The 26,600-nt window shown below is 34.6% G+C and overlaps 1 protein-coding gene and 1 pseudogene across 13 annotated transcripts in view; one reads left to right on the forward strand and one right to left on the reverse strand.

Annotated features, from left to right (window-relative positions):
* Positions 1–2,377: 2,377 nt before the first annotated feature.
* MLF1 (myeloid leukemia factor 1) overlaps positions 2,378–26,600 on the reverse strand; it is a 35,304-nt gene continuing 11,081 nt past the window's right edge. Inside the window, exons 2-10 of one of the 12 annotated variants that reach the window (XR_013991719.1) lie at positions 18,610–18,757; positions 15,721–15,762; positions 12,056–12,139; positions 10,888–11,016; positions 8,908–9,067; positions 6,298–6,436; positions 3,862–4,804; positions 2,621–2,686; positions 2,378–2,507 (exon numbers count right to left, since the gene is read on the reverse strand). Coding sequence is in view for 6 of the 12 variants with exons in the window: in XM_081025974.1 (XP_080882100.1) it covers positions 4,699–4,804; positions 6,298–6,436; positions 8,908–9,067; positions 10,888–11,016; positions 12,056–12,139; positions 15,721–15,762; positions 18,610–18,757 (808 nt within the window). In the remaining 6 variants the exon portion in view is untranslated. Of the gene's footprint in view, positions 4,805–6,297; positions 6,437–8,907; positions 9,068–10,887; positions 11,017–12,055; positions 12,140–13,105; positions 13,278–15,720; positions 15,763–18,609; positions 18,758–26,600 lie in introns of those variants that run through there. The other 11 variants (XR_013991720.1, XR_013991721.1, XR_013991717.1 and 8 more) reach the window with 11 other exon arrangements.
* On the forward strand, positions 8,058–8,323 carry LOC308507399 (ATP synthase subunit f, mitochondrial-like; annotated as a pseudogene). Its single transcript has one exon. The product of its transcript is annotated as an ATP synthase subunit f, mitochondrial-like (transcript).

Raw genomic sequence — 26,600 nt, forward strand, 5'->3', positions numbered from 1 at the left:
CAATACGTAATTATGTAAATGGTAATAAAATTAAGGTTTTTACTTTAATTAAAACATAATTATGTTAAATAAAACAGTGTATCTATTATACTGAAATTACCATTTTAACAGTTTCCTTAAGTAAAATTTCATACTCATTATCTTGTGTGTGTATATATATATATTCATATTTTTCTGTAATTATTCTGAGTATATTCTTAATTATTTTTATTAATACCACTTTTAACCAAAGTAATCAACTTGTGTTTTTGCCACAGAGAAAACTGGAAGACAAAATCAAGCACTGTCCAGCTCAATTTTTATGAGTACACATTATCATTATCTGTTAAGTTTTAAAGTGGCAAAATACACATATTGACATCATCCTGTCCATCCATTTGCACATCCTGTTAATTCAGTCATTTTATAATGTGTAAAAATAAAAATAAAACTATCTTTAGTAACCAAAGCTTTGTTTAGCTTTCATTTTTACTTAGAAATTGTCCAAGTATCCAAGGACTAATTTAACATTTTCTAAGGTTTTTGAAAGTTCACTGAGGATTTGAAAAACTAAAATTTTAGCTAATACATTGTCCTTATCATAGTATTTTAATATTTTTGTAAGATCAAACCCCTATAAAAGACATCTGCATCACAATTTTATTTAGATAAACACCATTTTATATTTTGTAACCTTACACAATTGATAATAGAGTCAATAACTTATTTGACCTATAAGATCAATATGGGAAATTCGGAAAGTTTAAATCATGAGAAGTTCAACTTCAGTTTTGTATAAACTACTATTATTTATTAGCATTGATTTTATATTAAGAAACGTGGAAGAAGACACAGCTGACTTTAAATATTCTTTCACTACTTTGCCCAAATCTATCACTTATCAGAAATATTTAACAAATATTTTTAAAAAATATACTTTATAAACTTACATTCATAATTAGATCATACTTAAAACATCTTTTTAGCTTTAAACCTTTATTCTTATATCCATAACAAAGGGTATTATTTTTCATTTCACTTGTCCACATTTTATCCAAAAGCAGCACAAATAGTTTGCCTTTTTCTTTTAGATACTTTGGACTGTTTATTTGGACTAGATCGTCCTAGACTGCACATTCGACAGAATGATTTTTTTTCTGAATCTATCTTTAAAATTTTTGAAGTGGGAGGAAAAGATAGGAACAGGAATAAGGGTTAACTAGAGCCAGTTTTATACTGTTAAAAGATAAACTGAGGTATATTAAAAAGTGTGAGTTACAGCAAAATCGATTCAAATAGAGCAGCACTAGCCCAGAAGTGGTTAAGAGCGCTCCAGCAAGGGGAGCTAGGAAATAGACTTTTACAGAGAAGCAGCAGAAGCAAAGCAAGGAAATTCTTTGGCTATAGCATTAAGCATTTGCCTTGCTTGGGAAAGTCTGATTGGCTGTTTGTGATTAGGTGTCTTTTAGTTTCAGTTTCTTAACCTTAAAGTATTACAGGCTTAGGTTTTGCTTTGCTCACAAGGGCTCCTAAAAGCTTTAGAGCCACCTGTCTAATGGCCTCCTTGTTTAATTAATTTAATAATGCAAATATTAAAGTGTCCATGGGCTAATTACCTTCCCTCTTTAAGGAGAGAGGAGTTTAAATATAAGCCATACAGTTAAAAAGCCCTGAAAGCTGAGCAGTCTTCTACATAAACCAAGTGGTCTCTTTAGACAACATGAAGACTCTCTTCTCCTGAGGTTTTGTTGTTTTTTTGGTGCTGTCTTCTAAGGTGCCTCTCAAGTGAAAGTCTTCTTCAACATGTCCAAGTTCTCCAAAGTGGTCAGTACATACAATTCCTTGCTTAACTTTTGCCAGAAGTTAGTACAAATCCGTTAGCTGACAAACCCGTGAAAAACTGCCTGAGGTTCTATCTAATGTAAAACATTGCTATGTCTGTCTCAGGCTGACCTGAGAAACATGGTTAAAGGGCCACATGGGTGGATAGAGGTCTTCTTTCCCAAAGCAAACTTCTCATACACAGACAAGACTGAGGAAAGTTTTCATATACAAGTAATATAAAATGGTGGGCAAGCAGACAGAAGATGGATAGTGTTTAAAGCCAGAGGACAAGAAAGCCTGATCAGAGCCTCCAAACCCCAGGAGACAATAACAAGAATTACATTGGTGCCAGAGATCATCGGAATGCAGTCTTACTGCAAAACTCATGTAATCAGGGACAGAGGGGCCTCAAGAGGCCTCAGGTATGAACATTACAACCAAATTGAAGGTCCTATTCACTACAGTAAGGGTCTAGGTTGAGCCACAGTATAATTTCCAGTGTCCTAGCCTAATGAGCCTAAGATGATTGTCTTCGTTCATTCAGGTTGCTGTAACAAAGGTAACATACACTGGGTGGCTTATAAACAATAGAAATTTATTTCACATAGTTCTGGGGGCTAGGAAGTCTGAAAGCAAAGTGCCAGGAGATTCCAAGTCTGGTGAGATCCCACTTGTAGGTTCAAAGGCAGCCAGCTTCACTCTGTCTTCACATGGAAGAAAGGGCAAGGGAGCTCTCTGGGGTCTCTTTTATAAAGGGCACTAATTCCATTCATGAGGTCTCTACCCTTATGACACAATCATTTCCCAAAGGCCCCACCTCCAAATACCATCACACTGCTACATGCAGGGCACCATCTGATTCCAACGTGCTCCTGCCACTGCCCTGCAAGAGAAAAAGGACAATGGAGTCACAAAAATAGAGTAATGAAAACCTGTCGCTGAGACTGCCAGAACCAGGAAATTCTCTGAAGTGGCAAAGAGCTTAACTACGAAACTTGGCCTTATTGTCAAGGCCACATTCACCAAATTGTTAATATCCTTGCATTCCCCAAAGCCCCACAATTCCAGAAAGATCAATGGTTGTCCATAAAGAAAAAACAATATATGAACTATAAGTACAGAGAGCCTTTTTTTATATATTGGTTGACTTCAGCATTATGGTAAAAATAAATTCTGAAAACAGTCAATTTCAGCACCATATCAACAGAAAAAATGGCCATGTAATCTCTATACGTCAAGTGGCCCCCTCCTTAGGAAGCACTGTGGGATAAGAAGTGTGTGTGTGTGTGTGTGTGTGTGTGTGTGTGTGTGTGTATGTGTGTGTGTGTGTGTATTATCTAGTTTAGTTTTTATTTGATTTCTATGCTAGGCAAATTGGAAGGGAAAAAAGTATCTACGGATTCTCTAATTGCTATATGATGCACAGAAATTATACATTTTAAGTACAAGTATTAAAGTGTTCTCGTATTTGAATATAATGACTCAAGTTATCAGTGTAATGATTTAGGCAAAAGGAAAATAATTACAGTGCTTACTCTTGGTTTTGCTCTATCAAGTGAATTTATACAAAAGTGTTCTTTAAAATTCACACCTTATGACAATTTCCCACTGTTACTAGAACATGAAAGTATACATAAAAGAAAAAATTTAACATCTTTAATACATGCTCAATTTCCATTATAAAAATTAATTAACACATATGCATCTTATTTTAGTGACTAATTAAAAGCATGAAACATCAACTAAAATTAACAATATATGATATAGAAAATTAGATGAGTATAAGCTCAACCACCTAATTCTACTTCCAAAGTTAAAAAAGGAAGCTATCAGGATTATAGAGTGATAGTGGGTTTTCTGTTCTTTTTTCCCCCTTGAAACAACAGACTTAAGAGTTCAGATTTTTATATTCTAATAAACTTCAAACCTAACTTTTATAAAAACAGATTAATGCTTGAATTCTAGTAAAATAAAAATACTAGAGCTGAATTTTTAAATGGTATAATTAGAAAGGGAACAATTGAATTATTAAGTATCTTGCTCAAGAACACATATCACCTGTCTAAGAAATTTTGAGATAATCAATCACTCAGGTTTGCAGAATACCAAATGTATTTTTCTAAATGTCACAAAAAGGCTGAGTAGAGTTTCTCCAAGGACACTCCAACTTTAGAATGTTAACTGTAGAAATAGATTAAGCTGGTTGTGGGAAAGAAGAGCAGAAATATGCTACCTTAAGAAGTTAAAGAGAAAGGTCAATGTAAAGTCTGATAAATGTTAAGAATGTAAGAGAGAACAAAAAAGAATATAGTATATAAAGAAACTATAAGAAACATATATATTAGCAATTTAAAATCTTTCTTTGCTAATGAACTATTTGATTCTTTATTTTCTTTATCAAAGTAATAACTAATTTCTCATAGATAGTACTAGTATAGTTTTGCTGTGTTTTTAAAAAAAATCTTTAAGCTACCTGGCTACATAACACATAAGATTTGAGCTAAATAATTACGACCTTCATTAACATGACTCCAGTGTACTGTTAGTGGAAAGTGATACTATTTTTTAACATTTCACTTTCTTATAACTAATTATATAGGACAGAACTAGCTCCACATTCAATCTTGAGTGTACAGAAGAATATGTAGCCAATAGGAAAATGACTGGGAGTTTGATAGAATGTTTAACAACTTTGTCACATTGCCGAAAATCAATGTTTTATTGCTAACGTAGGGACAATATAAAGCTAGCACATCCAAGAACACTGAGATATCAGATGGAAGTCTCTAAGTACAGTACTGATTTAACAATGAGATTGGTCTTATGTATATTACCCAGCACCTTTACTTTCTCTGTTAAAACAACCAAAACTAAACAAAACAAATGCAAGCCTATTTATTTTTTGTTGATTTTCACAGGGGATCCTTTGACGTTGAGTTTGTCCACAAAAACATTTGATTTTCTCCCACGTTCAGTGGCTGGATTTTGATGAGGTTTCTCCCTGAGAAATATACATATGAACATTAATACCATTTTTTAAATGGTCAATGGCTTAGAAATCAATGCAAACATATTAAAAACCACTGTCATTTAAGGAAAGTTTTATCTTAACAGTTCCTTAATAGCTTGGAAAAACATAGGCAGACTATTTCATTTAACATTTAAGAGAGTAACAGCTGCTTTCCCGAGATAGATTGAACTGTTCACAGTTTAACCATGTTGTCCAACATGGTATCATTTATGTTCAAATTAGCTAAAATAATTTTAATTCACTTCCTCAGTTACATCGGTCACATTTTAAATGTGATTCAATAGCTACATGTAGCCAGTGGCTACATTTTTCAACAGTACAGATACATAACACTTGCATCACTGTTGAAAATCACTGTAGAAAATTCTATCGTGCAGTGCTAGTTTACAGAAGGTGCCACCGATAGGACTGTAGATTTATAGGTTATCTATCAAGAACTTGTTTTCTTTAACTGTCACCTAGATTTCATAGTCAAACTTACCACTGTTCAGTTTTTATCAATAAACTTTTCAAAATGAGATAAATATCATCTAAAATGAATATGAAAGCACATTTTCTATAGAAAGTATTAGTGCTCTAAATTCCTAAGCAAGTATTTTAAAATTAAAAATATTGGCACATGAAATTCTGCACAAGGCTTCTGATTAACTTAATAGCCACTTGTCTACCGCTGGTTCTGAGAAGACTTCTACCTTCTGCAGCAATCCTCCATTCTTACAGCCTAGAGGTCCCTCTCCCTCTCCCTCCCCTTCCCCTTCCCCCTCCCCCTCACATTTCAATAGTAATTACGTATTGTTCTCAACTTTTTCCCCAGAGAACCAGATCAAATTGTAACTCCAGAATATATACTAAATGCATAGAAATATCTCTAATCTTTAACATGTGGTTTCAGCACATTTATATTTCATAGCTACTCCCCAAAGGTAATTCCCAAAGGAGGCTAAAGTTTTTATAAAATTCTTCCAAAATATCTAATATTAATAAGTGTATAAAAATGCATTTACCATTAAAAGTTGATTTTTGACTTATTAGGGAAGTTTTGTTAAGCCTTTCAAATAGAGCCTCTTTCCCCTTATCGCATCTCTAGACACCAATATCTTTACCTGGTATGAAATGTACGACTCCTACTAAATCTACATTCAAATCTGTTTCATAAAACAATTACATTATAGCATAGCATTTTCCCTTAGGAGGATTTTAGGCCCTATCTTCTGAAGCATAATTTGCTTCTGAGTTACTAATCATATAAATCCCTAAAATATTATTGGTTCTCAGATACAAAATTAAATTTGTATGGAATATTCAGACATAATATAGAATTACATCTTTTACAAAAGATATTGCTATCTTGATACAAACAACTTGGATATTAACCAGAACTTATTGATAACAGAGGTAAAATTACATAACATTCTTCTAATTCTTCTTGAAACAACACAATTTATTTTAGAAATAACTTTTACCTTCTTTTAAGTTCTCGGGATCCTGAATTCTCATGACCAACACTTCTCATCCTAGTGTTTTCCAGATTGCGCCATTGTCCACCTGGTTTGTACTTCAAAACCTCATTTTGCCATTCGTCATCAAAAGCGTGAGCATCGCCTACATTAAGTATCAAAATATAGGGGTATTAATGTATAAACTGTCAGTAAGTGCCTTGCTCCCCACATACTTCATTCTAGCCTGATGTATCCATCAGCCTAACCTCAAGATAAAGGTAGAACCATATCCAAATATAATTTCTCAGCCTGGGAAGTGCCTAGACCTGCCCTATCCAATATGGTATACACTAGCCATACATGGCAATTGAGCACTTGAAATGTGAGTTGTCTAAATGCAGTTGTGAAACAGAAAGGGTACAATAGCTCATCAATAATGTTTATGATTACATGTTGACATGATAATATTTTGGATGTATTAAGTTAAATAAAACATATTAAAATTTAAGAAAAGAGTAAGGAAACTACTTCAAATATAAAGGTCTCTGTCTGATTCAGGGTAATATTACCTTTTTCGTTTGTTCCTCTTATATTCCTATTGATAATTTGGTTATTGATGATCTGGTTTTTCATACACCTGCCTGGAGATCGTATTATTCTACCCAATGTGCCCATTGACCCATTGCACTGACTTACAGTCTTTCTTCCTGGGTCCTCTCATAGTGATCATGCTTTTCCTCTGTATTTGGATAATTCTCCTAGGAGAATCCTATTAGTACTTCCTATTAACTTCACCATTTTCCTTTGTAACTTGGCCTCAACAAGCTGCTGTTGTCAACTTCCTAAAACAGATTACTCATCTTGACTGTGAATGTATGTTGTTATGAAGTAGATAATCTAACTTCCATAGTAATAACAATAGATACATGATAATACCTGTTCTTTCAGATTGCCTTCATAATAATGTATTCCTTCACTAAATTTTTCTTTAACAGATTAATTATTCTGAAGTATTCCATATATATTTAAATATGACAAGAATACAAAGGATAAAATTAAACAAAGATTAAGATGTTGTGACTTCCATCTCATTGAATAAAGATAATTTTATCAAACTCCAACCTTAAGAAAATTTTTTTTTCTAAAATGATACAATAATTTCAACCCTCTATTATGATAAGACATTTTTACTAAAAATGCTTCTGAAAACAGTAGACGAATATAACTTAAAAACTACAATGAGAAGAGTTAAGATACTGGAAGAACTTAAATGTATTGAAGAATGAATATAAAATCGAGAAAACAAAAAGATTTACTTGATACATATACCATGTTTTCCCAAAAATAAGACCGGGTCTTATATTAGTTTTGCTCCAAAAGACTTATTAGGGCTTATGTTCAGGGGATGTCATCCTGAAAAATCATGCTAGGGCTTATTTTCCGGTTAGCTCTTATTTTCGCGGAAACACAATATATATAATATATTATATATAATACATATTTCTAACAATATCAGAAATTAAAATCTTGTCTATATAATAGTCTAAGTGCCCAACAATACAGAGCAGTTTAAATTACTTATTGTCTATTCATGATAAAACTTTCAGGTAACCATTTAGAAGGTCTTTGAAAAATAACATCACAGGTGACAGTTCAATATTCTAATGGTGAATTAAAATAAGCATAATATAAATTATGTAGATAGTAAAATAGTGATATTGCAAAAAGTATTTGTTTATATATACATAAAAGTACTAGCCAGAGCGGACGTCCCGGACTCCAAGATGGCGTCGGTCGTACCAATGAAGGACAAGAAACTAATGGATGTCAAAATAGCGGAGCTGCCAAAGTGGATACTCATGCGAGATTTCACCCCTAAAGGCATTGCTGGAGCATTTCAGAGAGGTATTACCGGTATTATAACAAGTACGTCAATGTGAAGAAAGGGAGTGTCACTGGGGTTTCCATGGTGCTGGCAGCTTATGTGCTTTTCAACTACTGCCGTTCCTACAAGGAACTCAAGCATGAGCGGGGATGCAAGTACCACTGAAGAGGGCTCAGTGTGGAGGACACACACTGCATTCCTGACCATGGCCTTTTTGCCCAGCACCCCTGAATCTTTTCGTATCCTAATTGACACCTAATAAAAGATGACCTGACTGCTAAAAAAAAAAAAAAAAAAAAAAAAAAGTACTAGGAAGAAATACACTAAAACATTAATAGCAGTTATTTTGAGTTGAGATGGGTAATTTTCATTTTCTTTATATGCTTCAAATATATTTCTTTGATAATCAGAAATATTTAAAACATTTTGCTTACTGAGTCTTACTAAATACCAATCCCAAATATTCCATTTTCCAAGTAGAAAACAAAAAATAAATGATTACCAAAAATTACTCTAAAGTAATTTTTACTCTAAACTCGCATTACCAAAATTACTCTAAAGACAGATCTACTATGAAACAATGAAACTACACTTTTATTACTTTTATAAGGTATTCCCTACACAATTATTCATAAACTACCTCAAAACATCTTATGAAATGTTTCGACAAAAAATATTCACCAAGTTCTACCAGTATAGCTGGTACTTTAACTTTAAGAGAAAGAATGCTATTTACTGTGATAACTTACTTTCATTCATATTGATGAATTCTTGATTGACCTCTTCATCTCCAGTCTTCTTGTTCTTTGACTTTTGAATGACATGAGCGCGATCATGAAGATGATGACCAATAGCCATTTTTTCTAGTCCACTATCAGAATCTCTCAATGCTCTCCTAGTTTCCTTTATCTGTAAAAGTAAAGAAAATAAAAATTAGCTATTATTTACATTTTAAGAGTTTATTTGAGTAAAAATTGAAGACAATTGCTGGGGAACAAGATCTCAAAGGCTCCCCAAATTAGCTATTACTTAAATATAGAATGGATAGAATTCTAAACTCCCCTTGGCCTGTTTACCTATAGAGGTAAGACCACAAATCTGCTGCTCTAAAAATAATGGGTACTCAATTCCACTACCAATTTGCAGTAAAATTATAATAACAGTTCTCTGATATTCCCTGAATTGCTTGGAATTAAAATGTCTAGGACAAATAGAACCAATATAATTTAACCTTTTATATTCCAAATTGCAATCAAATATTAAAACAAATAATAACTTAATTATGTAACACTTAGTGCCTTCAACACTACCCTTCACAATGGAATAGATGGGAGTACATGCTAGCATTCCTACAAGTAAGGGCAACTAATTATTCTGCAGTCATGTTGATGCGCTTGAACCTCATGGCTCCCACCTATGAACTCTATGGGTTACTATAATATTTATGATAACCAAAAACTATTAACATGGTTTGCTGTGGGACATCCACATTTATATTGTTTACAGTTAGGATATATGTCACTCATAGCAAGTTAATATTAAAACGTCTGAGATGAACAAGCTGCACTATTGCAAAAGCATCATTAAAAGGTATGTCTTATATGTAAGAACTGAAAAATGAACTACTAACACCCATTAGACAGGCAAACCTAAATTATTTTTTACCCTAAGTACTAACAAGGAAGTGGAGAAATGGGAACTCTCATGCTGGAGTTTGTGGAAGCCGACTCTTTTAATCTCCATGTGATAAAGAACTTCGTAAGTTCTAGTAAAGACTACTCACACCTCCTCCAACCCAAAAATACAATTCCTAGACCCTTTGCGCAAGGAGACATGTATACAAATGACTAAGTGAAAAATCAGAAATACCTAAATATTTATCTGTAGAAAAACAGATTTAAAAATTGCGGTATATTCATATTTTGGATACTATTAAGAAGTTAAAATAAAGAAACCAGAATTACACATATCAACTCGAATAAATCTCAGAAGCATATTACTGAGCAAAGTCAAGTTGCAGAGAACATATGCAATATGAAACCATTTATATAAAGTTTAGAAACCTGTAAAATAATTCATTACATTGTTTATGAAACATATATTAGTCATGAAATTGTAAAAGCATGCATCAGAATGATAAATTCCAGATATAGGAAAATGGTTCTCTGAGGGGGAGGGAAAAAGGAAAAGGAACCAAGGAGGGAAGAGTGAATTGGAAGCTTTACCTGCAGCTGCAAAGTCTTTTGCTTAAAAAGGAAACAAAACAAGAGACAACTTAAAGTAGATAGAGAAAAATGTTATGATTTGACTAAACTGGGTGAAAGGATGGGTATTTATTATATTATTCTCTATATCCTTTCTGTACACTTGAAATGTTTCATAAATTAAGAAATTCATTTACTTCAAATACAAATTAAAGGTAGACATTTGTTTCATGAAACAGATTTCTTTTAGTGTCTATTTACCTTGTAAACATGTAAAGGTAATAAACACCAATAGATATTTACATGAATAAAGGTATCTGGGACAGGGGTAGGCGGTGAGGGAGACAAAAAAAATTTTCTTTAAATAAATACAGTTAGCTTTATTGTTTTTCACAATGCCATGGTGCTTCTCACCACCCCCCCCACACACACACCCACAATACCAGATCAAATTTTAGTAATTGTATAGGTGATCTACCATTCCACAAGTATATAAAGCTCCAAGAATGCTTAGAAAATACTTACTCCTCCTGGAGCCCGACGGGTTTGAGTGGAGGCCTGGAAAACCTTTGGTGGTTCATCTCCTACTTTGGAATAAGTCATAACTGAGGAAGAACTAAATGAATGTGCATTTGGATCCACTGAAAGATGACCCTGGAGGTAAATATAAGTTGTAAATACTGAGAGTTTAGTCAAATATGAAGAATTAATGTCACAGGATTCACAACATTAGCCAGAAGTCTTACTAAGGATACTATGCTACCAGTGTGGTGTATCCAAATGGCACCCCCATGAACGTCTAATGTTCCTTCCATTTTAGGCACCAATTCCAACTATCCTTGTGAGGAATAACACTCAAGGATCCTTAAGTTTTGGGGATCAAGGACTTGTGGCTTCAATTTAAATACAGATGCCGTGGTCCTATTATAGTCAGTGGCTGACACTTGTATGCAATTTTGCCAGTGTTGAGCCAATTAGCCATACGCCAGGAAGCTTTATACCTCCTACGGGTACCAGATTGCCACACTACCAAACTCATTACGAAATGATCCTTACATTCCAAACTGGATGACTAAAATAATATGGGTCTTCTTCATCTCAAATCAAGTTATTGTTTTGATGTTAATGAGTAGAAAAATAACTGAATTAGTACTAGTATTTGGACCACATGGATCTACGTAATCCAGTGTCTAAACATCATTCCTGAAATTTCTATTTTCAGAGGTTTTTTTTTTAACACGAAAACTTAATTTCTTAGATGATACAATTCCTTTTAAGTGGCAAGTTATAATAAAAATATATAAATTTATATAAAATGTTCATTTACAATAGTGACTTTCAGCAGAACAAATGTTTTAGAGGTTGAATTTTTGTAATTTTGAAAGTTAATTAATGCTATTTTTTCAAACTTAAAGCTTGTGAAATCAATTTGGTGGGTTGTGACCAGCATTTTGAAAATGTGAAATAAAACTGAACATATCAGCACACTAAATATAGTATGATCATTTTCTCATGAAACTTTGTTTCAGGTGTATTTATACAGTATACAAGTATTGTGTACTGGATCATGATGTAAGATATATTTTTTAATCACTGTGGACTGTGGTTAAAAAAAAAAAAGAGTTTGAAAGCCATTATAGCATAGGATACCAATAACTGAAAACAACGTTCTCATCAGATTTTTAGTACTTACAAAGTTTCTTTGTAATTCTTGCATACTGTTTCTCATATTTGACATCATTCGGTCCATTGCCTGAAAAGGGGTGACATCTGCACGCTACAAGATATTAGGAAGTAGGTTATTAACTATAAGTACAACACAAAAGAAGCCTTTTCCAAAACAGCTGAAAAATTTTTTCTCGATTTCTACAGTGGGATCTCATGCAGTAATGGACCGGGCGAAAATAATTTAAGGACTATACAGTGAAAGAGATTTGGTAAAGAAAAAATTGAAATATACACCAATCCCAAACAGCCAACACATAAATGATTAGGGAGCTGTAACACTATAAATACATGCATACATTCATGTGTGTGTGTATATATATATATATATATATATATATATGTATATACACACACACACACACACATATGTACATGCAAGAACATATAGACACATATCATTAGTCAATTTTCTCAAAACATAATTTGGTTAATATTTAAATATTGTGTGGTGTATTCTGGGCTGGGACAGCACTAGTATAGTCTAGTCTTCAAATCTTTCTTTTTCCCCTCTCTTAGTCCCCCACCACACAAATAAATAAAACTTGGACGTAAGATACCAGCATGATACCTCCACAAGCACCACATGACTGACTGAGCCAGGCCTCCTTTTCATGGTAGGGTCCAAGTGATAAAGGTTAATTCGCTCTACTAATAGGCCTTGAATTTGTTGCCCACCATTGAAGGCTCAGTCGGGCGTACCTTTGAAACATGAGGTATGCTCCTTTGGGAGAACAGTTAAGAATTCTAGAACAGTGGTTTCTCAACCAAGAGCCATTGTGACTCCCAGAGGGGAGAGTATACAGGGGGATAGTCATTCTTGTTTGTCACAAGTGAGGAAGGTGTACAACTGGCGTGTAATGTATAGAAGCCAGGGATACTGCTAAACGCCCTACAAAGCATAGGGCAGACCCCAAGAACAAGAATAACTGGCCCCACGTCAGTAGTGTTGAGGCTGAGAATCTCTGCTCTAGAAAAATCTGCTATTGATTTTAGGTTTCATCATTAGAACACTCACCAGAAATTACAAAGTGAAGCACCAATGCATTGTCTACTATTATAAAATAGAGAGAATGTTTGGTTCCAGGAATGCAGGCAAGAGGAGTCTTTTGAGTCCTGTATGGCACTGTGGTTCACTGCTGATATTTCAGACCTTCTGGAGATTGTTTTGCTGTGTGCCAGAGCTGGGACTCAATAAAGAATTATCGAAGATTTGTTTATGTTTCTGCCTTCTGTTGGGTTTTATTGCTAATAACAACGGGAAATAGATGGGAAAACCAAATTCCTGTAATTTGGTTAATGTTTGGAACGCACACTTAACACAGTAGGAAACACAAAGTTACATTTAGGAGATACTGACATATCTTTGGGTACACAAAGGACTGCTATAGAATTATCTGCATTTCAGAAATTCAAGAACTATTCTGAATATTTTGTTTCAACACTATGTTGAAAATCAGGGCTGTATAAGACGCACAGTTCACTAAAGGTGGAAGGGGGCTAGCCCAAAGAAGATGAGGAAGAGGAGGAAAAGATCAGATGTTTGGGTATATTCTGCCCTATTCTCAATTCACTGTCAAATCAGCCATCAAACTGTGTATCTGTACTTGCCGTGGGGTGGCCCAACACCCTGGACTGGCAGAAAGTGGGGATGCAAATGACAGCTAATCCCAGTGGGCTCTTAAGGAACTTGGCACAACGCTCTTCTCTGTGCCTCGAATGTTTTCCCCTAACTCTTAGCATAAGTACTTTCTTTTCATCATTCGAGTATCACCTCCCTAGTAAGGCCACCTGTCTAACCCGATCTCTGCTTTCTGTCACTACCCTTCCACTATATCACTGCCCTGCTTCATCTCCTTCAGCGTACTTCCAAGTACGTGGACTGTCTGATTGTTCTGTTGTTTACTGTCTGTCTCCCACTCTAAAACAATAATCTCTGTGAAGGTAGGGCTATCTTCTCTGTCTTATTCACTGCTATGCTCCCAATACTTTAAAAATAATTGCTGGCACATAGGAGGGCTCAATAAATATTTGCTGAATGAATGAACAAATTTTCTCTAGCTCAGCTCACACCCATTTGTCCAGCTATTTACCAGATAAACTATTTACCACCTGGGCAACACACAAACACCTCAAATACAAAACACCCCAAACTGAAATGATCCTCTTGACCATCCCTGCCCTCGTATCGACACTGCAACTCTGCTCTGTTCCTTAGCTCAGTGGCATTCCCATCTACCTAATTCCTCATGCCAGAAAAATAGGTATACTACTTTCCTCCTCTTTCTCTATCGCTCCTTCAACCCAGTCAATCACCTAGTTCTATCTATTCACCTCTCTAACTGTCTCTCAAATGAGATGACTTCTCTTTACCACCAGAGCCATGACCGAGCAGAAGCATGCATGATACTCCTCACAACAGCCTGGTGGCCTCCCTGCCTCCACTATGGTCCCTTCTAATCTCTCTCCCTGCTGCGGGCACACGATCTCCCAAAAGCGAGAACCTGACTCTATCACTATTTTAATGAAAATTCATCCACTTCTTCCCCTGCTCTTATGATGAAGGTCCACAGCCCTTAGAAGGGCTGAAAGAAGTCCTTGGTTCCCTGTCCATCCTCATCTGGATCTACTCTCCAACTCATACTCTGGGACAAGGGACCTTAAGCACCTTTGTGCTCCCTAGCATCCAGCTCTCCGTACTTGCTGCTTCCTCTGTGTTGAACACTCTTCTTCTCCCCTTCCTGCTTCTCCTGGCTAACTCCTATTATCCTCAAGGTTTGGGAAGTCTTGTCTGATTGCCTTCTACCCCATTACCCCAAAAGGTCTGGGATACAGGCCGTTTTCTGTCTGTGCTCCCACAGCATGCCCAACTTCCTAGCATTTTAACTGATAACTCTATGCTGCAACTGCTTTGTTTCTTCGCCATTTGTCCCACTAAAAACTCTGGCCCGGAAGGACAAATGTTATAGGTCAAACTTTAAGGAGACAAATGGTTGAATCCTGGCACAAGAGAATAAAAAGAAACTTTTTCATGAGAGTGTAGATGCATCCACGGGAAATGTTCCAAAGCCATGATATTCTCTGCTGCTCCTCAGACTGCCTTTAAGTGTGTTAGAAACCAGCATCACCGAAAAGAGGATCCAACCCAAATAAACTGGGGTGCAGAGTAGGTATACTTGGATGTGGGAAAGGGAAAGCAGCATGAACAAATTGGCAATAGAGACCTCGAGAAAGCAGCCAACCTGAGCTTTTCCAAATGTGCTTGTCTATTTACAGTTTGGTGCTTTTTAACCATTTGGAAAGTCATCATAAGCATGTGGAAGTTTCCAATTCTCAGTCACAACTATGGGGATCCATTTTGCAAATCAAGTGAATATTCACCTATTAAAATGTAGTTTATCTTTTTGAAGACTGATTTTATATATGTTGATATGACTTACTTCAGAAAAAACATGCCTAAACAGTCTAAGATAAATTTAACAAATGAAACAGGCTTTTTAAAAAAAAATTCAGTACAAATACTACAAAGCCATTATAAAAGTCAGACTGCATGCCAATTCAGTTTGCGTGAGTTAATGAAAAATAAGTATTTGTCACAAAATATTGCTAAAATGATTTGTGTCTCATACGAACCATAGCACCAAAACTGCCAAAAGGCACAAGGGAACTCATTGCCTAGGGAAAAAAATCCAATTAATTTTGGTTATGATATTTATTACATGACAATCCCTGAAAAAGAAACAATGCACTATATATTCCTATAGTTCAGAGCTACCAAAATTATACAAGCTTTTAATAAAAAAGAACTCAACATATATTTTTAAAATTATCTGCTTAATACTCACTGTAGAGCCTGACAGGAGCCTTGCAGGCAAATACGAGGCCATATATCACTTTTAAATATGACTAGTCTAGTATTTATTAAAGGTAGTTGAAATAATAAGTATTTGCTATGGCTTAAGACAAACATTTCTCAAAGGAAATGCAAATTCACACCAAAATTAATTAAAACATAATGTACAATGATTAAGATTATATCATCTTTCCTTTGCTCAGCTATTCCATATTTTTAAAAGATCAGTTAATCTTGTCTGTAACTGATTAAAAATAAAAACTTACGTACATTAATAAAATTTCAAAAGATTATAGAGATAGTGGACAAATAATTAATAAATACCTCCTAAGAACTTATTGGAATAAAAAAATATAGACTTCAGAAAGGATCACACACAGATTTAAAAATATTTAGTCTTTGATAGGCAAACCAATGTTAAGTATAATAGTCATGATTAATAGTTCATAAATTATACTGCTCAATGGGTACAGATGAATGAAAGTAAATTTTTAGACACACAAATTAAAAACTTCCATTACTTAGAAGCTTCAAATGTTGAAATTAAATTTTGAATTTCTAGGTAAAAACTATATATATTTTTATCATTCAGTGATTGTCTTCCTGTGTAAGTTATGTTGAAAAATAGAGAAAACTGTGTGCTTACATTAAAAATTATATATCAGATGTGATATATACTCATACTGTATTTCTAGAACAGTAATCTCCAAAGTGTATTGGACGCACCAATAAAACTCTTCTTTTTTTTTTTAGTGATTCTGGCACCATCATTCAATCTAAATGTCAGATGTTCATATGTCACTTATTGAATTATACATTGCCTAATTCAATAAATTTAAAGATTAAATTATGTAGTTTTAAAAAAACCATTTTTCCCAAATGTACAAATTATTTGAAAATAGCCCCATAAAGAAAACATGGGGCTGGCCCGGTGGCTCAGGCGTTTGGAGCTCTATGCTCCTAACTCCAAAGGCTACCGGTTCGATTCCCACATGGGCCAGTGGGCTCTCAACCACAAGGTTGCTGGTTCAATTCCTCGAGTCCTGCAAGGAATGGTGGCTGTGCCCTCTACAATTAGCAACGGCAACTGGACCTGGAGCTGAGCTGCGCCCTCCACAACTAAGATTGAAAGGACAACAACTTGACTAGAGAAAAGGCCTGGAAGTACACACTGTTCCCCAATAAAGTCCTGTTACCCTTCCCCAATAAAATCTTTAAAAAAAAAAAAAAAAAAGGAAACATGAACTGAAGAAAATGCTAATAATACAAACACAAGAAAAAGGCATAGCTGATGCTTCTACTTTTGTAGTAGTCTCTGATTTCCTCATAATATGGCCCATAAAGATAACAAGAATGGGCCAAAAATGAAAAAAAAAGGGATAAAGGTGTCCATCTGAAATAATAGATTTTCATCCACTATTCTTAGAAGCATCAGCATAATAGCTCACCGTTTAATCAAAACCTCATTTTAAAACATAACTTCACGAAAAGAGAAAAAAGCTTTGTATAAATTATTATTAAAAGTTTGAAAGGAGTAAGACAGCTAGCATGCTCAAAAAGCCTATCATTTTCTTGGCAGTGCTGTTTTCGAACTTCATAGCACTCTTCACATCTTCTGAATTTTTGTTCCTACCTTCACTTCCAGTTATAAAATACTGACTTGGAAAAGTCAGGTTGGGATCCAGGTCTTTTGTTGCTAGTATTGTGGTTTATTTGTTTCATTTAATTAATTAACTATTCACTAATTCAAATAAAACTAATTGGAATGTGAATAATATATATTGGAATAATATCTATATGAAAAAGAATATGAAGATTACTTTCACTCAAATGGCAAATGCAATTCTACACATCAAAATTCTTTGGAGTACTTAAAATATTTTACTCTATTTAAGATGACTGGAAACAGAAAATATGAGAATGTTTTTCTGGAAGTTTCCCAATTGACCAATTCAATGTTTACTGAGTTCCAAATATATACATTTCAATTGCGGAGATTCATCTTTATAGAAACTCCTGTGGATTTGTTATTGTAGAACTGCCATTCCTGAGGCTGAAAAAAGCAACAGAAATAAAATAAACAAAAAATAGTTAAGATACATAAATATCCTGAGGGTTTTTTTTTTTTGAATTGAGTATGTAACCTTCTAGCTTTGCTCTCAGACAAGAGTTATAGAAATATATTGCAGTTATGCAAGGCTTTTGAATACAGTTAAAAGTTAATCTGAGTTTTGAAGATACAGAAGATTGTTTTGTTCTTGTCCAATAAAGTATTGTCCTATAGCGTTGGCTGCTATTTTAAAATGGAAAAAACAAGTGTTGTAAGGTAGAGGAAGGATATTTCTTTGCCTGTTCTAATTTAAGACATGGGAAGCAATTCAAAGGTGAGAAGAAACCACATATATATATATATAAAAACAATGCTTTAAGTTTGGCATATAATATATAACCCTATGGCCCTAAAAGTTTTGGAAGCATAGTGGAATTCTATACAGCTAACAATTCAATGTTAAAGGATTTGGCTTTCCAACAGGTCCTTCCTTTACAGAATAGTTATTTCTATAATATAAGAATTAGTCATATCGTATCATGATAGACATACTCTTCTGTAATACTTTTCTTCACATTTCCACAGGACCTTCTCACTAACTTTAAAATAAAGAACTTACAGTCAAGGAATTTTCGCCATCATCTTGTCCTGTATGATTATGAGCTCTTCCTCTACTATCAGAGATGCTGAGCAAGTCTCTTCCAAAAGGTTCAGAAAAACTTCTCATCATCTGTCGCATACTTTCTCGGTGTGCAACAAAAGAATCACTGTTGAAAATACATATAATCATGTAAGAATAAGTGTGGAATTTAAATAATAAGCAGCTAGATACTACAAAGAATTATTGAGCAAATATGCTTGTTAAAGAGATAAAAGATTTTAGAAGAATAGAATTATCTCATAGAGACCCAGTTTTCATGAATAAAAAAAACTGTTCTATTTGTTATCCACTATAATTCACTTGTGTATTTTGTATAATAATGATACAACTTTATCTCTTACTATATAAAAATGATAAAAACACAAAGTAACACAACTCAGGTAGCAAGCATAAACTAGCACTAAGCGAAATGGCCAAAAAAAAAAGCACTCTGAAAAATAATGTTACCAGGGCCACCTCGGGCAGTCAACAATATAAATTCCAGTGAGGAATAATAAAGAATGTTGCCTTGTTTATTTTTTTAAACTCTTCTTTATAAAATATGCATTGAGAACTATAGCTATGTTATGAACACTGAACATATGTTATTTTAATAGACAAAGCTACAGATCATCTCTATGAGGCTAATTTTTATCTCTAACTATAAACACTAAAAATCACTACACAGTAAAAATATTTTCCAAGTCTTAAGACAGAGGTTCTCAAACTTTTTAAAAATTACCACCCTCACTCTTCTTTCCTTAATATCCAAGTTGCCATCTGATATTATTTCTCTTCACTACAGAACATTAACATTTCTTGCTCTGCAGGTATGCTTGCAACAAATTGTTAGTTTTCTTTTATCTGAAAATATTTTATTTTACCCTTTATTCATAAAGAATATTTTCTTGCAGCACTTTAAAGATGTTTCATTGTCTATTGGCCTTCATTGTTTTCTGCTGAGAAGCCTAAGATAATTCAAATTTTTTATTCTCTAATATTCAATCAATGTGTCATTTTTCTCTAGCTATTTTCAAGATTTTTCTCTTTATCTCTGGCTTTCAGAAGTTTTACTATGATGGAGTGGCATGGATTTCTTCATCCTTATCCTTAGGAGTTCACGTACAGCTTCTTGACTCTAAAGATTTATCTTTCACCAAATTTAGTAATTTCCATTATTATTTCAGCTAGTTTCAATGCCTCATTCTCTCTCACCTCCAAGTTTCTCTTTTTGTTTCATTTTGTTTTCAGATTGATTTTTATTAATCTATGTTGAGATTCACTCTTTCCTGCATCATCTCTATTCTGCTGTTTAAGCCCATCCAGTGAACTTTTTCCTTAAAAATATTAATATTGTATTTTTCAGTTCTAGAATTTCTGTTTGGTTGTTTTATAATTTTTCTTCCTCCACTGATAGTTCATATTTTCATTGATTGCAAGCATATTTTCCTTTATATCACTGAGCACAATTATAGTAACTGCTTTAAAATTCTTGTCTGTTAATTCCAACATGTGGATCACTTGGAGATCCATCTGTATCTTTTCGCCGGAGAATGGGTCACAATTTCCTGTTTGTCAAGTAATTTTGGATTATATCCATATATTGTGGCTGTTATATTGTGGAAGCTATCTATTATATTCAGGAATACTGATTATTTTTCAAGCAGTCAATTATTTTGGCTGGTCTTAAAATTCAAATTCTGTTTTGTGAGTGACAGCTCAGATCTTAGTTTAGTTCTTTTTTCCTTAGTTGGAATGCTTTACATGTGTCTGTGCCACGCATGTGTGGTTTAAGCCTCAGATGCAGAATTTATTCACAATACTTTGTGCTCACCGATTCTCTCCTTTTTGAGACTTTCCCCCTCACCTTCCAGGGAGTGTGGTTGCACTAAACTCTGTTCCTGGTCCTTTTTCAATTTTGAGTCACCTCCAGTTCATGTCTGGTTTTGGTCATTCTCTCATACCTTGTCCAGAAAATTGTTTTTGTATTTTATTCTGGCACACAGTGTTATCTGCAGGAGAGTTGGTACAACTGAGCTTTCTTGGCCATACTAGAAATTAGTCTCCTAAAGATCTTAATTGCACTTTCTATAGTCTTCTTTGTTTCATTAGCTTTGATTCCTTAAATGTTGAGTTTTCTGTTTTGTTAGTGTAGCTTCTGTTTTTCATGTTAGTTTTCCTCAAATGTTTGCAGTTATTTACATACTTAGACCAAGTTAAGAAATTTAATTAATGTTGGAAAAGGAATGATTAAAAGTATTTTATGTGACTTTTACAGGTCTGAATTAGGAGGGAGAAGCTGTAATGTGTGTTTAGTCCTACAGTTTGGTTCAATGTTTGAGACTCCATTTTCTGTCTGTCTCTCAGATCTTGGCAGTTGTCCTTTTATTAAAAAAAGAAAGAAAGAAAGAAAAGGCTCTCCTGCTTTAACATCCTCCCAAAACTCTTTTAATCTGAGGCCCAATAGACTTATCTTTCTTTGTTGTATCAAATTAGCTTCTCTAGCTTCTTAAAATTTTCTTTTACTTTTTATTGTGATAAGAACACTTAACATGAAATCTACTCTCCTAAGAAAAATTTAATATACAATACAGTATTGTTGATTATAGGCACAGTGTTATACAGCAGATCTCTAGAGCTTATGATGCTTTTTTTGTTCCTCCATTTCTGAGATTCAGTACAGCAGAGGAGTATCATTGGAGCAATAATCTATCCTCCTAAAAAGGAAGTGGAGGGGAGCATAATGACTTCAAACTTTAATTTTTCCCTTGTCACAGTAGTTTTCACTTATTTGCTTTAAAATAGCAACACAAAGGCTAAAGGCCATTTTGCTGCCAGAAATTACTGAGCAGGCTTGGGGTTGAAAGGGAGATACAGATTGGGAGAAGGAAAGGAAGAGGCTATACAATGTAGATTGGCATTCAATCCATTTCACCTCCTTTCAATGTGCCTTTCTATCCTATAGAGGCTACAAAGCTAAAAATTTAACCTCCTGGATTCCACTGCAGCAAAGGTTCTGCCAATTGTAGGAAATTATTAGAGAATTGAGAGGTAGAGGTGCAACACAGTCTGTACGTAAGTATTACTTCTCTTTGTCGGTAAGCATGATCACAGAGATACAGTTTTCCTGCAGCAGTGTTAGCAGAACTCAGTGTGTATTATCACTAGAGCTTTATGGGAATCAGGGGACAGGCATGAGAAATCCATTTTGCTGGTATGAGTACTAGCAGGTATACCATGGCTTTGGAGCCAGCAGCAGTAGCAGCAGCTTCCCAATTCAGCAATTCCTAATGCTAGAAGTGGCAGATGGCCCCTCAGTCATCTGGATCTGTGATGTGGCTTAGGGAGACATTCCTGAGAGTTCAATCTAATCTATTTCCTTCAGCTATCACAATAATTCTCTAAACCCTCTCCCCTCCCCTCCCCTCCCCTCCCCTCCCCTCCCCTCCCCTCCCAAGCCCTCCCCTCCTCTCTTCTCTTCTTCTTTCTTATTTATTTTTAAAACATTTTATTTATTTGTGTTTTTCTAGGACCCATCAGCTTCAAGTCAAGTAGTTGTTCCAATCTAGTTGTAGAGGGCACAGCTCACAGTGGCCCATGTGGGGATCAAACCGGCAACCTTTTAAGAGCACCACGTTCTAACCAACTGACTTAACTGGCCACCCTCTCTACGCCATTTAATACCGTGTGATAAGTTTCTTTCTGGCTAAATTTGCTAGAGTAAAATTGTTTTCTGCAACTGAACCAATGTAGGTGGGAAGGTATACTTGTTTTATTTTTGTCAGCTTTAATCTCATTCCAGTACTTCTGAGTAGTACTGACTATTCCAACTATTTTTATCATTTTTCTTTTATGTACTCTTCACTATTTTTTTCTAATTTATATTCTTTCTCTCAAAGGGAAGACATCGGTTAAACATTATTGGTAATCAAAGAGGAATTTTTTTTAAAATTTAAGTTAAAAATAATTAAAATGTTGCTATTTGTGTTAGCTCTCTATAAAGCAAAGACTACTGGAAATTAAAATAACATGAAAAATATTGTCTGTCTTTTCTGCTAGATTAGAAGCTTCTTGAGGAAAGGGAACACATATCTCTTACTCACTCCTCTATCCAAAATTATCTGGCCCACAGATGTTTCTTGACTGATAGAAGAACAAAAAAAAACAACAATAACAAAAAAGGATAGGAAGGGCCAAATAAACACTTTTCAGCATTTTAAAAGAATTTAAATAGAATATTATGCCACCTTTAAAAGGGCAAGGCTGATGTTTATGTACTGATATGGAAGGATTAACAAGATATATATATATATATATATATATATATATATATATATATATATATATATATATATTTATTTATTTATTTTTACAAATGTATAGAAAAAAATCCCAGGAGGCTATGCAGCAAACTGATCACAGTGGTTGTATTCTGGGAGGGTCACTAGATAGTTGAGGACCAAAGGTGGGAGTCTTATTTTTTTATTAAATATATTGGGGTGACACTGGTTAAAAAGATTATATAGATTTCAAATTTACAATTCCATAATACGTCATCTGTATATTGCATTATGTGTTCACCATCCAAAGTCAAGTCTCCTTCCGTCATCATATATTTGATGCCTTTACCCTCTCTACCTCCCTTCCCCCCCTCCTTTTCCCTCCGGTAACAACCATACTGTTGTCGGAGTCTATGCACTTTTTGTTTGTCTTGTTTGTTCCTTTGTTTTCTGTTTTATATCCCACATGAGTGAACTCACACGGTTCTTGACTTTTTCCATCTGACTTTGCATGATATTCCCCAGATCCATCCATGTCGTTGCCAATAGCAGTATTTCACCTTTTCTTACAGCTGAGTAATATTCCATTGTGTACATATGTACCACATCTTAAGCTATTTTTTGAAGTATAGCACATACAGAAAAGTGCAGAGATAAGCTTTTCCCTATCTTAACCATTTTTTGTGTGAACATTTTTGCATCTCACTAAACAACTATAATAGCTAAACTTCACTGCTGCTTTTTACTTCCCCCCGAGCTCTGTGTACTTCATATTACCTCAATTCTCACAACAGTAAATCAGGTAGGAAACCATTATTATTCTAATTTTACAGATAAGGAAATCAAGGAACAGAGGGATCAAGTATTTTGCCTAAGGTCACATAGCTAGTTTAGTGGTAGATCTAAGACTATAATAAATCTGTCTGAGCCTAAACCCATGTCCTATCTGCCATGATGCTATTGTACAATGTTTTGCAAACTGTTTTAGCCTGGAATGCATTCTTTAAGGGAGTTTTCCTATAAGCCTAATATGTAAAATAGATAGAAGTGGAGCTGGACTGGTTGCAATGAGGGTGGAAGCCCCCAGTCTTAACTGCTCTTGTCCCCTGGCTCCCTCCCCCTCCTATACGTCTCCTGCACCTCCATCACAGGCAATCATTGCAACCATAGCTCCAGGAACCCCTGGTACGTGGGAAAGGCCAGTTTGGAAAACACTGCCTACACATCCTCTTAACAAACTGCATCATTAATGCAATCAACTGCTCCTTGCTGTGATAAACAATCTTTTTCTTTTAAATTTATTATTTTTCAGTTATAGTCGGCATTCAATATTATTTTATATTAGTTTCAGGTGTACAGCATAGTGGTTAGACATTTATATAATTTATGCAGTGATCCCCCCCGATTGGTCTAGTACCCACCTGGCACTGTGCATAGTTATTGCAACATTATTGACTATGTTCTCTATGCTGTACTTTACATCTTCATGACTATTTTGTAACTACCAATTTGTGTTTTTTAATCCCTTCACCTTTTTACCCAGTTCCCAACACCCACTCTCCTCTGGCAAACATCAGTTTGTTCTCTGTATCTACGAATCTTTTTCTCTTTTGTTTGTTCATTTATTTAGATTCCACATATAAGTAAGATCATATGGCATTTGTCTTTCTCAGTCTCACTTATTTAACAGCATAATGCCCTCTAAATACATCCATGTCACAAATGTTCTTTTTTATGGCTGAGTAATATTCCACTGTGTATATATACACCACTTTTTCTTTATTCATTCGTCTATTCATGGGCACTTAGGTTGCTTCCATATCTTGGCTATTGTAAACAGTGCTGCAATCAACATAGGGGTGCATATATCTTTTCAAATTAGAGTTTTAGATTTCTTCAGATAAATACCCAGGACTGTAATTGCTGGGTCATAAGGTAGATCTATTTTTAATTTTTTGCGGAACCTCCAAACCATTTTCCATAGTGGCTGCACCAATTTGCAATCCCACCAACAGTGGATGGGGGTTCCCTTTTCTCCACATCCTTGCCAACACTTGTTGTTTGTTGATTTATCACTGATAGCTATTTTGACAGGTATGAGGTGATATCTCATTGTAGATTTAATTTGCATTTCTCTAATGATTAGGGACATTGAACATCTTGTCATATATCTATTGGCCATGTTTATGTCCTCTTCGAAAAAACTGTCTATTTAGGTTCTCTGCCCATTTTTCAGTTTTGTGTGTGTGTGTGTGTGTGTGTGTGTGTGCGCATGTATGTGTTGAGTTGTATGACTTTTTTTTATTTTTATAAATTTTGGGTATATCACTAAGAGCAATGTGTCACAGTTTGTTTACTGCCTGTTTTCTACTATGAGTTTTATGGTTTCGCATCTTACATTTAAGTCTTTAATCCATTTTGAGTTTATTTTTGTATATGGCATATATCTATCCAGTTTTCCCAATACCATCTATTGAATACTTGTAAACCGTCTTTACCCCACTGTATGTTCTTGTCTCCTCTGTCATAGATTAATTGACCATATATAGACATAGGTTTAATTCTGGGCTCTCTATTCTGTTCAATTGATCTATGTGTCTGTTTTTATGCCAGTACTATGTTGTAAGATAGTTTGATATCAGGAAGCATGATACCTCCAATTTGGTTCTTCTTTCTCAAGACTGCTGTGGATATTCGGGGTCTTTTCTGGTTCCACATAAATTTTAAGATTACTTGTTCCAATTCTGTGAAAAATGCCATTGGTATTTTAATAGGGATTTCACTGAATCTATGGATTGCTTTGAGTAGTACGGTCTTTTTAATGATGTCAATTCTTCCTATCCATGAGCTCAGTATATTCTTCCATTTATTTGCATCTTCTTCAATTTCTTTCTTCAGTGTCTTAAACTTTTCTCAGTACAGGTCTCTTACCTCCCTGGTTAAATATATTCCTAGGATTTTGTTTTTGATGCAATTGTAAATGGGACTGTTCTCTTAATTTCTCTGACAGTTCATTATTGGTGTATAAAAATGCAACTGATTTCTGAATATTAATTTTATATCCTGCTACTTTACTGAATTCATTTATTAGTTCTAATAGTTTTTGGTGGAATCCATAGGGTACTTTATATATAGTATCATGTCATCTGTGAATAATGACAGTTTTCCTTCTTCCTTTCCAATTTGGATGACTTTTATATCCCTTTCTTGTCTGATTGTTGTGGCTAGAACTTCCAAAGCTATGTTGAATGAAAGTGGTGAAAGTGGACATCCCTGTCTTGTTCCTGATCTTGAGAATGCATTTAGCTTTATCCCATTGAGTATGATGTTAGCAGTGGGTGTGTAGTGTATAGCCTTTATTATATAGCCATTCCTACTTTGCTGAGAGTTTTTATCATAAATGGATGCTGGATTTTGTCAAAAGCTTTTTCTGCATCTATTGATATGATCATATTATTTTTATCTTTCATTTTGTTTATCTGGTGTATCACATTGATTGCTCTCCATTGAACCAACTTTCCATCCCAGGAATACATAAAAGTATTGAATCAACTTTCCATCCTAGGAATAAATCCCACTTGATCATGGTGTATGACCTTTTTTTTTTAATTTTTTTTTTATTGGGGTAGGGAAACAGAACTTTTATTGGGGAACAGTGTGTACTTCCAGGGCTTTTCTTCCCCCCCCAAG

This window comes from Rhinolophus hipposideros (genome assembly GCF_964194185.1).
Source record: "Rhinolophus hipposideros genome assembly, chromosome: 2".
Classification (NCBI taxonomy): Eukaryota; Metazoa; Chordata; class Mammalia; order Chiroptera; family Rhinolophidae; genus Rhinolophus; species Rhinolophus hipposideros.